This window comes from Populus euphratica, unplaced genomic scaffold (genome assembly GCF_000495115.2).
Source record: "Populus euphratica unplaced genomic scaffold, PopEup_1.0 scaffold1080.1, whole genome shotgun sequence".
In the NCBI taxonomy this organism is placed as follows: domain Eukaryota; kingdom Viridiplantae; phylum Streptophyta; class Magnoliopsida; order Malpighiales; family Salicaceae; genus Populus; species Populus euphratica.
Window position 1 is genome coordinate 50,717 of NW_011500938.1, and position 12,653 is coordinate 63,369.

The 12,653-nt window shown below is 32.9% G+C and overlaps 1 protein-coding gene across 1 annotated transcript; it reads right to left on the reverse strand.

The window, feature by feature from the left end:
- Positions 1-1,652: 1,652 nt before the first annotated feature.
- LOC105116860 (endoplasmic reticulum-Golgi intermediate compartment protein 3-like) lies at positions 1,653-11,568 on the reverse strand. The gene is made up of 14 exons (XM_011014357.1): positions 11,300-11,568; positions 11,131-11,204; positions 10,948-11,031; positions 10,755-10,835; positions 10,349-10,429; positions 8,830-8,922; positions 6,979-7,158; positions 6,705-6,772; positions 6,272-6,323; positions 5,760-5,813; positions 5,590-5,682; positions 5,084-5,150; positions 2,110-2,232; positions 1,653-2,009 (listed from the first exon to the last, which is right to left on the reverse strand). The coding sequence occupies exons 1-13, from the start codon at positions 11,439-11,441 to the stop codon at positions 2,141-2,143; spliced, it is 1,161 nt and encodes a 386-aa protein (XP_011012659.1). The 5' UTR covers positions 11,442-11,568; the 3' UTR covers positions 1,653-2,009; positions 2,110-2,140.
- Positions 11,569-12,653: the final 1,085 nt, after the last annotated feature.

Sequence of the window (12,653 nt, forward strand, 5' to 3'; positions counted from 1 at the left end):
ATAAATCCTAGTTTCCAAATAAAGATATACAACAAAAAAAAAATAGAATTATAAATGCGATAAGAAAGGAATGTATGCATTACATTCCATATCTCTAGCTTCATCTCTATCCTCTTGAGAAGCCCCACATTCGTCTATTTCTCATCAATCACCAAACTCTATAATTTTACAAGCATCACACCATGTTGTAAACCAAACTCTATAATTTTACAAGCATCATACCATGTTGTAAATAAACTTAGATGGAAGTTTAAGAATATGATTCATAGAGCTTTTAGAATTCTAGTAGCTTTTTTCTTTGGAAACTTGGATTTTTTAAGTGAGTAGCCTTGATTTCTGATTCATCATAATTATATTCTTTCAAAAGCATAATATATTTTTATTCCATTATTCTCTTGACTTTTTTTTACCTTTTAATATTTGGATTCTCTTTAGTTGATTCCCAACTAAGACCTTGTTTCTTTTTATATTTTAAAAATATTTTTAAAAAAATAAGAAAATTCTTTTTTTCTTTGTTTAAAATTAATTTTTTTTTATATTTTTAAATTATTTCGATATGATGATATTAAAATTAATTTTTAAAAACTAAATAAAATATTATTTTAATATATTTTTAAATAAAAAATACTTTAAAAAAATCAATAATACTATTAAAAACATCATAAATTACTTACAGCACATGATTTTCCAAAATCTACTCTCGTCTTTCGCTTGCAACCTTGTCAGGGACTGTCCTCGTCGATCATTGGTTGCAAGTATATTTTTTATCATCTTTTATCCCTATGATTCAACAGGCTGGAAGCAAGCCTAGTCTGTTTCCCTCACAATGGCTGCCCAATTTCATCTCTCAAGGATCCCCTAGCCATTGTTGCCCCTTAAGAACAGGGAACCTCGATGGAATGACACATCTCAGCAACACAATCTCATTGTGAACACCGCGGTTTGAATTTTGTTTGCCTGTTAGTCTTTTCTATCCCACAGACGAGTTAAACCAGTGACTCAGAAACTCGGAGCCTAACCTTGAGTTTTGTTTTGAGCTGTTTTTTACATTGACTAAGCCAAACTTGAGTGACCCGACAGGATGATAACTCGACCCGACAGGATGATGACTCAATTAACCAAACTAAACCTAACCGTGTAAAAAAGATGACCCAACAACCCACAGTTTAACAACTCAAAACCCTAAACCAAATCAGACTAGTCTTTTATGTTTCATCCAAACTTTAATTTAGCCATTTACAATAATAGTCATCAATTTGGATCCAGCTTTCTAGTCCAGTTTTTAAACCGCCCTTATTAATAATTAAACTTGTATAATAATATTTTAATTCTAATCCAGTTTTTAGGCGGTCCTTGTTATTCAAACTCGTATATAATAATGTTTTTTGTTTTTTTTTTCCCAGAAGAAACTTTGGAATAATATATTAATGTTATATTAATGTTGTGTTTGGAAATATGATAGCTAATTATAATAATAGTCATAGATTTTGATCCAACTTCCAGAACAGTTCCTAAATTAATATTATTTATATTTTAATCTAGAACAGACTTCGGTATTTTGGCGGTCTTGTTAATAATTAAACTCGTATAAAATGGGGTTTTTTCTTGTCTTTTTTCAGAAGAGACCTTCGAGAAATATATTGAATGAACTCTGGCACGATACAACTCCGTTACTATATTCTTAATATTTGGTGTAGTCTATGACAGAGGAAGGAACTCCATTCAACTTCTAATTAAATCTTAATGGATAGTCCAAAATGGAGTCAAAATGCAACTAACCGGAAACATTTCATAAATCATATATAAAAAAACAAAAGAGTTGATTTTGATATTCTACAAAAAGAGTCTCAGCCTTCCATTGTCCAGGTCCTAGCAAGCACTAGCTATCAAACAGCCAAGCAGAGAAGTGTAACAAGTATCAATCAGTTAAGCTGGAGCTGAAAGCTTTGTTCTTTGACTTCAGCATATCCTTCTGGGTGCAGCATGCATGTTTGTGTGACATTTACAGCCTAAAACACCAGGTTCGTGGAAAAGGGAATTTACCCTCGACTCAGCGAGTGAATAATCATATTGGCAGATAAATTACAGATCTAAAAACAATGGAAATACCTGAAAATGTCACAGGAAGCCACTGAAAACATTAGCCGAATTTGCCAATTTCCATTTTCTTCTTGATTGCTCTTCGACCATGATAAATAAAGGAATCTACTATCCCCGCGATAGTGAAGATGCCTATAAAGATAACACTATATTAATCATTCAAAAAAGAGAGAAAGAAAAGGGAACTTACACAGGAATATGAGAAGATGTGGTGACATCGTAATATCATTCTTATAAAAGTCTCAACTATATATATTATACAAAAAAGCAAAAGAGAGTGTACTGCTAGGGATTGCTGGTTTTCAATGTCAAACTTCACTCCTACCATATTGCAGGACAAACCAGTATTGCCAAGCTTGTAGTATTTAAGGCTCAGGGCACAGCTTCTGATGTAGATATTCTACTTCGACTCGTGCAACAACCTACAACAGGCTTAGTTGAATTGGTATTTTGTATTTTAGTGTGTTGAGGAGTATTTGTTGAGGTTGTTTTGATTGACATCCTTGCAAAAACTACACATCTTATTTTTATTATTTCTCGAGAAACTAACAATGGTTTTTCCCACCCAGGGGTGTTCAAAAAAAGCAGCCCATCTGTAAAATTTGCATTACCTAACCCGCGTTAAAGTCGGATAATGTGGATATTATAAATGATTTGAGTTAAAAAACTTAAAACATGGATATCACAGGCCGGGTGAGGGTCAGTATTTTTAAAACCTGATCAACTCAACCTATATACCCTATACTTCTTGTCTTTATATTTGATAGTTTGTGGGTTGAGCATTTATTTTTATTTTATTTAGAAATATTTCAGCTCCAAAGTTCTTGTTAGTAGACTTTCTATTAGATTTCTTGAACTTAACAAAAAATAGCTTATCTCTTTGCTAGAGGATAAGATGTGGCAGCTAAAATTTAACGGTGGTGCAAAGTATAAAAATTAAACCTATAGGGTGTCATGGCACCTACAGTCCATGTTGTACATCCATCTATAGAAACGGATCCATGAAAATTAATAATATAAATTCAAATTGTGGATATCTGTAATATCCATAAAAAATTTACCCCAACCCAATATCATGTCCTAAAAAAACTAAATGGGTCAGGTTACAATTTATAAAATATAAAAGTTGAGTTAGATACAATTATGGATGCAAACCTGACCCAACTATATCCATGATTTTCCTAGTATTTTGCAAGTAAATTTTCTATAGATTTGCAGAATTTTCCTTTTGGAGATGCTTGCAATTTTGTGACTTGAGAGCTTCTTCCACATTAGTTTTTGCATCTTGTTGATCCAAATCTTGAATTACAACTGTGATAGCTCTTGAATGTGGTGCTAGGGCAGAGCTATGTGAAATAGATTAACAATGGGGAAAACCATATTTAATTTCATCTTCTCTAAAATATTTCCAAACCAGAAACTAAATCTGTGATACAGAAAATAGCTGTGATGAGAGTTCTAAAATTCCTAACTTGTAATATTTTGAGTGTTGGAATTGTAAAAGAAACCACAGAAGTGCTACATGTCAAGCTACCAGTGTTGGTTCAATTTGCAAATTGAGCTAAATGCATCACATAGCAGAGATGAGAATACTAATGTAAACAAAAAACTATTGGCTTGAAGATCGGAAAGGAGAACAAACAGAGCTAAAGATAACAGAGTGAACAAAAAATATCCAGTCAACCACACTATTTAGAAATGAGACCTAGTTAAGTGGATAAATCATGCTCACAAATGCACAAGAACTTGAGATTTTATGTATAATAAATAGTGATTTCCTGTTATTTTCACTACGATACAACAAAATGATGTTTCCTAATTTAAGGCACTAAACATGATGTTCCTAATCTTAACTAACCAAGAGTTATCAAGTTGGATCAAAGCCCTAAAGAGAAACCCAGAAGCATGGAAATCTCATGGTCCACCAGCTAGAAACAGCCTTCTCTGGCAGCAGTCTAACTACTCTCTTCCATCCTTTATACAAATACAACTTAGCCAAAGTAAAGTTCTTTAAGCGTTTCTCTGGTGCTAAAGGATACTTTGGCATTAATTCTCTAGTAAGGCTAGTGAAGCAAAAGCAGCAACTTCAAAAGTCATTTCTCCATTTCATACCGTGGCTAATTATTAGACAATGAAGGACATCTAAGATTCATATTTTTTTCAGTTTTATGTAATTATCCAAGTCAGGTTCTCTACTTACTTTCATAATTCTATTTCATATTTAGCAGCTATTCCAACTCTCCTAATTTTCCAGTCCTCTGTTGGAATTTTGCATCAGATTCCTAATCCTATGGAGATATAACTTCGTTTCAAACAGCAATCCTTTGACTAAAATAGCATTCATTATCACAAGGTGTGGGATTTCCTTTTAAGGTGTATTTGAGAGGTGTTCTTGGAAGGTTTTATTTCCCTTGATGGAGACATTTGTTTCACAGATTGAAGTAGTTTTTGTTGTAAGAACTTTCTTGGGTGTGATTGAACTTTGGGCTAATTAGTGAGAGAAATGGTTGAGAGATTGTCTTGAGAAAATCTATGAGTGATTGTTATTTATTTTGATTACTGACAGTTTGTGTTGACAATTGCTAAACCGCAGTAATTTTTTGGCTTGTTATTTATTTTTAGTGGGATTACCACCTCCAAAGGCTAAGACCACTGTATAACTACTTAGGCGTGTGGGTGCAAATTGTAAGCCTAATGCATTTGCCATGGAGAATGTTCCTACAATTTAACTAAATTTAAATAGACCTATACGAGTTTCAGTATACTCCAGAGTTGTCAAAAAGAACTAGTGAAAAGCATCACTATCACAATACTGCAATGCATTTCAAAGCTACCATTAACGCCATAATAAACACTATAAAGACGAATAACAAGAGCAAACTTTCAAGATGTGGGATAAAAAGCAGGTGCATGCATGTTCAGGAATAACATTGTAACCTTTCAGGGGCAGGGGATTAAGGAGAGCAAAAGACAGAGAAACTACCTCCAATTATTGCACAAATACTTGTCATGAAGTGTAAAAATGAAGTATGCTCCTCTTTAAATGTCACCTGCAAAATAAAAATAGTGTGATACATGGCAAATGATTAGCAACACCAAGTGGCTGTTTGTTTTCATATAGCACCATCTTGTGTAGTGACAATCAAAAGATTCAAAACACGTAGATTGCTGGCTCTTTTTTTTCCAACAATATTTTTCTCCAAACACTTATATTTTTTTTTAATTTTATTTCACCAGATGGGCTCTTAAAGAACTTTCTAAAATCCAACAATATAATTTCCAAAATGTAGAGTCTCTAAAATTCCCTTTTGTAAATGGTAAAAATCTATGGAACATATAAGCAGTGGAAATGCAAAGAAAATTAGTTTAAATAACAACAGTCAACAGAATGGAAGCTTTACATTAGTAACTGCTTCTGCACCAACATAATAATGAAAGACTCTAGATGGATGCTCGACAAGATTATTGCATATGCAAGAAGGAACACACCTTGATTGGAGAAAAGTCATAGATGAAGTAAACTCCAGGAAGAGAATCAAGGCGTATCAATTCTGATTTCTTGAAATGCTCTGTAACAGAGTACTGACAACACATCCATGCTACTTCAGGGCATGATAACATGAATAAATCATCATAATCTTTATATTTTTTTGTAATACCTGATTTGAATGCACAGTGCGGCCTCGAATATCAGTGTATATTGTAGGAACCACCTACAAAGTTAAAACTGATTCTATTGGAACATTGCCAGCTATATGTAAGATAATGATGAGAACATGACATAGGGCGCACACAGGTTGTTCACATAATCCAAATTTCAAAACCGTTAAATATATAGTATACATGTATCCAGTAATCTTTCCATAAACAGTCAGAATTCATTTCTCTCATATGTTAGCAGCCTATGAACAAAAGACAGAAATACGTTAGAAATCCTCACAGTTAATGGGTATGATGTTTGGAAAAACAGAATCCACTACAAAAGGTGGAAGACAACTGAAAATGCCCATGCAGTAATTTTACTTTGTTGGATTTAAGCAAAAATTCCATAGGCATACGCAAGTTTGGATGGATTTCTAAATCAAAAATATTAATTGTTTTAACATTGGAGAACAAGATTCAGTATCAAGGTGCAGAGTCAGAATAATGCCTTGGCATTGAAAATACAAACCTTAATGAAAAACTGTTGCACACCATTTGGTGTTTCATGCATCAACTGTATCCTGGCAAGGCAATAAATTAGAACTATCAAGATAAAAAGGTTAAAATATGTGGGAGTGAGGTAGGGAGTGAGGGAGGGGTAGGAAGATGGCAATAAATTAAACTATTAAGATAAAAAGGTAAAAAACATGTGGGGGTGAGAATATGAAATAAACAAACAGGAAACATCCAAAATAGAAAGGAATCTTAACTTGACAAAAGATAAACCACAAGAATCTCAAATGACAATAGATAAATCACAAGTATCTATTTTGAATATATGTGTGCCTGTCAATTACTCAAACACAGACCATTTCAAATAATACGACAAATAAGCCCTTAAGAACAATCTGAGCACTTACATAAGTGCATGTAGCTATGCAAGAAATGAAAGAGAAGATTACCCATCAAGGGGATTTACCACGCCTGGAAAGTAGTCGCCAAAAGCCAGTCTATTGATCCTGTGACTTATCTGTATAATGCTCCAAGATGTTTAGAACAACATCAACATATTAAGATTTCATAAAAAGAAAAAAGTATAGGAGAACAGTTACAAGACCGACATTAACATATTGGAATTTCATACAACATAGGAAAAAAAAAAGGAAACAACAAAATTCTGAAACAAAATTTTTAAATCATAACTGAATTATTTAAGGTGCCAAAGACATGTCTTACATTATAACTCTCCTTTTGCATATCCAGCAAATCCAGTAGTTGAAAACTTGATTGATGGAAGCTTTTCCCAGGAACAAAATGAAAATTCCCAGCAACTCTATTTACTTCCAGGGATCCATTAATATTACATCCTTCACCTTCTTCGTCTTTTATCATTTGGACAAAGCCTTCACGTATGCACTGAAAGCAAATGGTATTGATGAACATTTAGAATATAAAACTCAAGATAAAAATTTCTCAGCCTAAGCAGCTAGACAATCATTATAAGTAGAAATTGAAAACTAGAACCTTTGAACAGAATGTGCATGTGCATTTAACACACTGCTATGGATATGGCTATTGCTTTTAACTAATAGATTGATCCATTCACGGTAATAATCAACCCACCCACCCCCACCAAAACAAAAAAAGAACAGACCATGGCTACCTTATAGATAAAAGGGGATGCTGGTGCGGGCCCACCAATACATATAAGACCACATATTTTAGAAATAAATGTAGACTTTAATTTTGTTATTTTAGTTTCGTTATGATTTCCTATTTTATTTGCTTGGGTGTCTACAAATAAGCACCTCATGAAGCTTTCAGCTTTAATGTTGAATATTGATATCAGAATAAAACTGAGTTTTCTTCCAGTGAATTGGTTCTCTGTTTTGTGATCTTGTTGGTGATTCTACACCCCATACACGGGTACCTCACTAGTTTGAGGTTTTTCCTCTTCAGTGCCAAGTCTTTGCTTTCCTTCCTGTCCACCATGCATTAGCAATAATAGTCTTGGCAGTGGATTTGATCCATAATTTATCATGTGGGGAATTGTTAATTTTAATGCACAAGCTTTCCTCACCTGTCTAATTATTAATCATTGAATTTTGACTTGTCAAAATAAAAAAAGGCTACACATAGGCCCCATTAGCCAAGCTGCCTCAATTAACATGAAAGGCAAATGATGAAAGCATCTTCCATCTAAGCCTATAGGAGTCCGAAGGCAATCAGTTTTGAGCCCACAGAAAACAATTTTGGAAGGAATATCAAGAGGCACACCTACTGCGTGGATGCTTCCATGCATGACATGGCAACTTATTCAACTGAACTAGATGAGATCACAGTTGACAAAACAGCAGAGTATGCAAGGCTTAACAAGGAATGGTAACCCGCTACCACACATAAAAACTCAGCAGAAGCATCAATATGGGAATTTAATTTTTGGCTACTGTGTGGCAACAATCATACAAGTGCATCCAGGAATATGTATAAGCAAATCCCCATTGGCTAAACTAGCAAGACAGATATAAAAGTGAATTATAAAAATAATTCTAACTACAGATTTAGCTGCACAAAAAAATTGTTCCAGAGTTTCCTCAGGACATGATAGAGAAGTAAGCGCAACTTCTAACACTGTTATATCATTCCCTTTATTCATCTGAATTTTTAATCATACTAGCAATCAGCATAAGCTCACAAACCAAAAGTACTAGCTAAAGTTGTTTCAGTAATTATTGGAATTATGAAAGAGTTTTGCTAACAAGACCTGTCCACCTGACTCCACTCACACAATCACATGAAATCAACTTTTCTATAAGGTATACAATAGCCCCCATTTAAGACGTTGGGACTCTTTATTCAAATGATGTGATGACCTTTCTACTGCTAGATGAGCACAAATCTAGTATCACACCAGAAAAAACATAAGGAAAAATTCCCATCATAAAGGCAACTAGAATACCACCTTGAGATGATGTTCTAATAAGGGATACATCAGCACCCACAATAATAAACTTCTTTCTAAGCCTTGCTAAGAAATAGACTATAATACATGTGAAAATTCTCTAAAGTAAAATCTAGAGCACTTACTTGGTCAATCAGATCCATATTTGTCAAAGCCCACCCTTTTCTCCTGTATGCTTCACGAACTTCTTCGCATGAGTTGCAACAATGATCATCTGACTGCAGAGTAGAGATTGATTAATAATCTAAAGAAAAATAAAATTAAGAGCAAACCTTCAAAATGTAGCTAGTTGTGGAAGTGGGAAGGGAAGACTTATTTATTTGCTACTTCATATTGGAGTATGCTCAGAAGCACTTGCTTGGGTTGCTTGATAAAATTTTAAGAAAAAGAAGTTTCCTAAACCCTTGGCTGTAGGAATTCCTGCTTCCCATAAAATGTGGCAATTTCTTAGGTTACATATTAGGTCAGTAAAAATCTATTACCGCTATACACCTTTGCTCCTCATTAACTTATCACTTTTGTTATACAGCAATGATTTTGATTCCCCATGTGGCAATATGAATTCCTACAGCCAAGGATTGTAGGAAAATTTTGTTCAGATTTTTCCTGTAATGTTAAGATGGCACAAGCCATTTAAATCCATACGTGGACATGAATTCAACCCTTTTTATTAATTAAGAGAAGCATCGTCCCATTTAATTTCTGTAGTGGAATAAAAAATCAGTATTTAATTAACATCTGTAAATGAGAAAAAAAAATAGCTCTCCATGTTTTCTTTGTTCATCTATAAACAATGTGCCATAACCATCATCAGCACAAGATCCTTGCTCAACTAGACCAAAAACCTAATGCACCACATAAATTGTGGCCCAATTCCAACTAGTAACCCAAAGAGAGCCTAATTCAGCTAACCAATAAAGTAAAATGCAATCCCAACCTAACCCAATGATCAACAAGGCAAACCCAACCAGAGCTAGCAAGCAAAGTAGCCCTGCCTAAACCTTTCAACTGCTTCCCTTTTATTCCATCAGCAGCACCTTTCACTAAGCATACCACCCAAGCAACAGTGGTCAGCTCCTCCTCCTTTATAATTTCTTCTACTTGATTTCCCTGACTTTCTTTTCACAATCACCAGCAAGTGCTGACAATCGCTTGCTGAATTTGATCCTTAGGTCTAGATTGAAAAATTTTTGGGTCTGGGAAGTGAGTGCATTCTCAACAACTGCTTTATGGAGATTGGATTGACAGCTTTGGTGATAAAGATTGCAATATTTGAAAAACACCCTGCTATGAACTCCCATGAATCAGCAAGAGTGATTGCAAATTTAACTAAGAAAATTACAGCCAACCTTCTGGTTTAGATCAGAAAGTCAATATTTATAAAAAAGGGAATCCTTAACCTTTTTCATTATCCTCATTATTCTACTCTATCTTCATTACTAACTATGTTTCCTAACAACACTAATAACCTTTTCAGAGTACAAAATCATGTAACAATGAACTCTAGATGACTGGTTTCCTATATTGTCAAAAAAACAATCTAGAAACTCTTTTGTTTCGCATTCATACGTTTCTACAGACAACTAGGCTATAAAGATTTTCCATGTGACATTACAAAATAAGGAGTAGAGTACATTAACATACCATTTCAGCACCAAAACATGAACCGCAATATTCCTCATTGTGTTCAAGCCTGCCTCCATGCCTCTGTAAAGGCTTGTCAATCTGCATGAAAGGAACAAAATAAAAAGGCAGACAGTCAATGTAAAAGCAAAGAGCAGGATAGAAATATGTCGGAACAATGGATGAAAAGGGAAAGAAACTTGAGGGTAAAAAAACACCATCATTTAAAGGAGGAAAAAAAAAGCCCAATACGGCACAAGAATCTAGAGTGTTCTAAATCAAAATTCATCTTTGTACAAGTATATCAACTTTATGAGTTAGACTCGGAACCTTCGTTCACGATTTCAAGTCAAAAACAAGCAATGCACAGAAATCCCTTTATTTCTTTTAGCATAAAATGATTCAATTATTCTTCTTGGTTACTGACCTTTGGGGCACCAATCCCATCCTGGCGGACTTCAATTACATCGCCATGAGCGTTAATTCTTTTCTTAGTTATATCATGCCTCTGTAATTGCAATTAGAACCAAATAATCAATGGGAAATTAAATTAAATTAAAAACAACAACCACCAAAAACCCAATTTCAATTTATTTATTTATTTATTTTAGGGTACATACAATATCATGATGCTGCTCTCCACTGATATCAATGGCGTCAACACTCAGTAACGAACATCGAATGGCAGGAAAAGTGATATCAAACTGCACATAAATATAATCATGACAATATTAGTAACTCTAAGTATATCTTTTCTCCGTAAAAAAATAAAAAAATAAAAAATAAAAAGTTGAAAGGCGTACATTGATGCGTAGGGTTTGTCCCCTTGTAGTGTCCACTAAAAGCTTTGTCTCAGTAACCGCGTGGAGATACAAGCCTTTCAAAATAAAAAATAAAAAAAATAAAAAAATGACCAAGATGAGACAATTAAGAGATATAAAAAGAAAGAAAAGAATAGGAAAGGTTACGTACTGAATTCAGAGAAGAAGAGGAAAAGCATGATAATAGAAGAGATGAGAGTGATAAGGCCACCGGAGAGAGTACGGCTGTAGAAATCCTCATTTATTTTTGGATACGCATCCAAGTTCCTCAGTTTCTGATATATACCCTCCATTTTCTTTCCTTTCGTTTCCCTGCCTGGAGCTGGTTTTACGATGAGAAGAAGAAGAGTGCCGGCCGGTGAACAGAAGAAGATACGAGTCCTCCCAAGTCTGTCTCCTACCAAAGAAAGAAAAAAGAGGCATGACACAAGAAGAATTGACTTGTATCGGCTTCGGGTTTGGGTCAATGGGGTCCACTCTCCGTGTTTTTCTTTTTTAATCTTTTTTTTTTTTTTAACTCATGGATCAATCAACCGAAAATAACCACGCGATGCTACCTATGCTCATTATTGGTGCCAGCGTTATATTGTCTATCTATTTTATTTTTTTAGCAAAATATTTCTATGTACAAATATATTTTAGTCTTCATCAATTAAATTAATTAATTTTATTTCAATAATATTAAAAAAAAATTGATAATAAATAAAAAATAAATATAAAAAACCAATTAATGAGGACAAAAAAACACAATATACTATCCACTTGAATGCAAATATTAAATTAAAAAGAACAAAAACTTTTATAAAAACAAATTAAAGGAAAACATTCATAAAAATAAAAATTAAATTGAAAAAATTAATAAATTATTAAATAAACTTGAATATATTGAATTTTTCAACATAGTTTTTAACATAAGAAAATTAAAAAAGTAAATTAAAAAACTTGTGCATGCTTCCAATTAAATAAACCATTAACTAGTAACCATTATGTAAGTAAATGACAAAAAAAATTAATCAATGATAAATAAAAATATAATTAAAAAAATTAAAATATTAATGCGGATAAAAATATTTAATATTACAATACAAGTCATTTACTTTGATTATGTATAATGAATTTATTTATAAAAATTAATTTGTAATAGAAATTAACATAGATAAAATTTATTGGACAAAATAAAAGTAAAAAATATATATATTAAACAAGGTTGCACATATTAAAAATATTATATAAAAAAAACATTTAACCTATATAAATTATAAAAAAAATTATAGATGAATCATACTAACCTCTAATAAAACTAAACACACCGAATATAATTAAAAACAATTATTATTTAAGAAAGGCTAAAGTATTTAAAAAAAATCATAGAAAAGGGATATTAATAAAATTTAAAAAATTATAAAAATTACTTGAAAAATACATATAAAAAAACTATTGATATAAAAAACTAAAAAAAAAATAAGATCAAGCTTTACTAAGCCTAGTAAGCCAGGTCTAGCGCG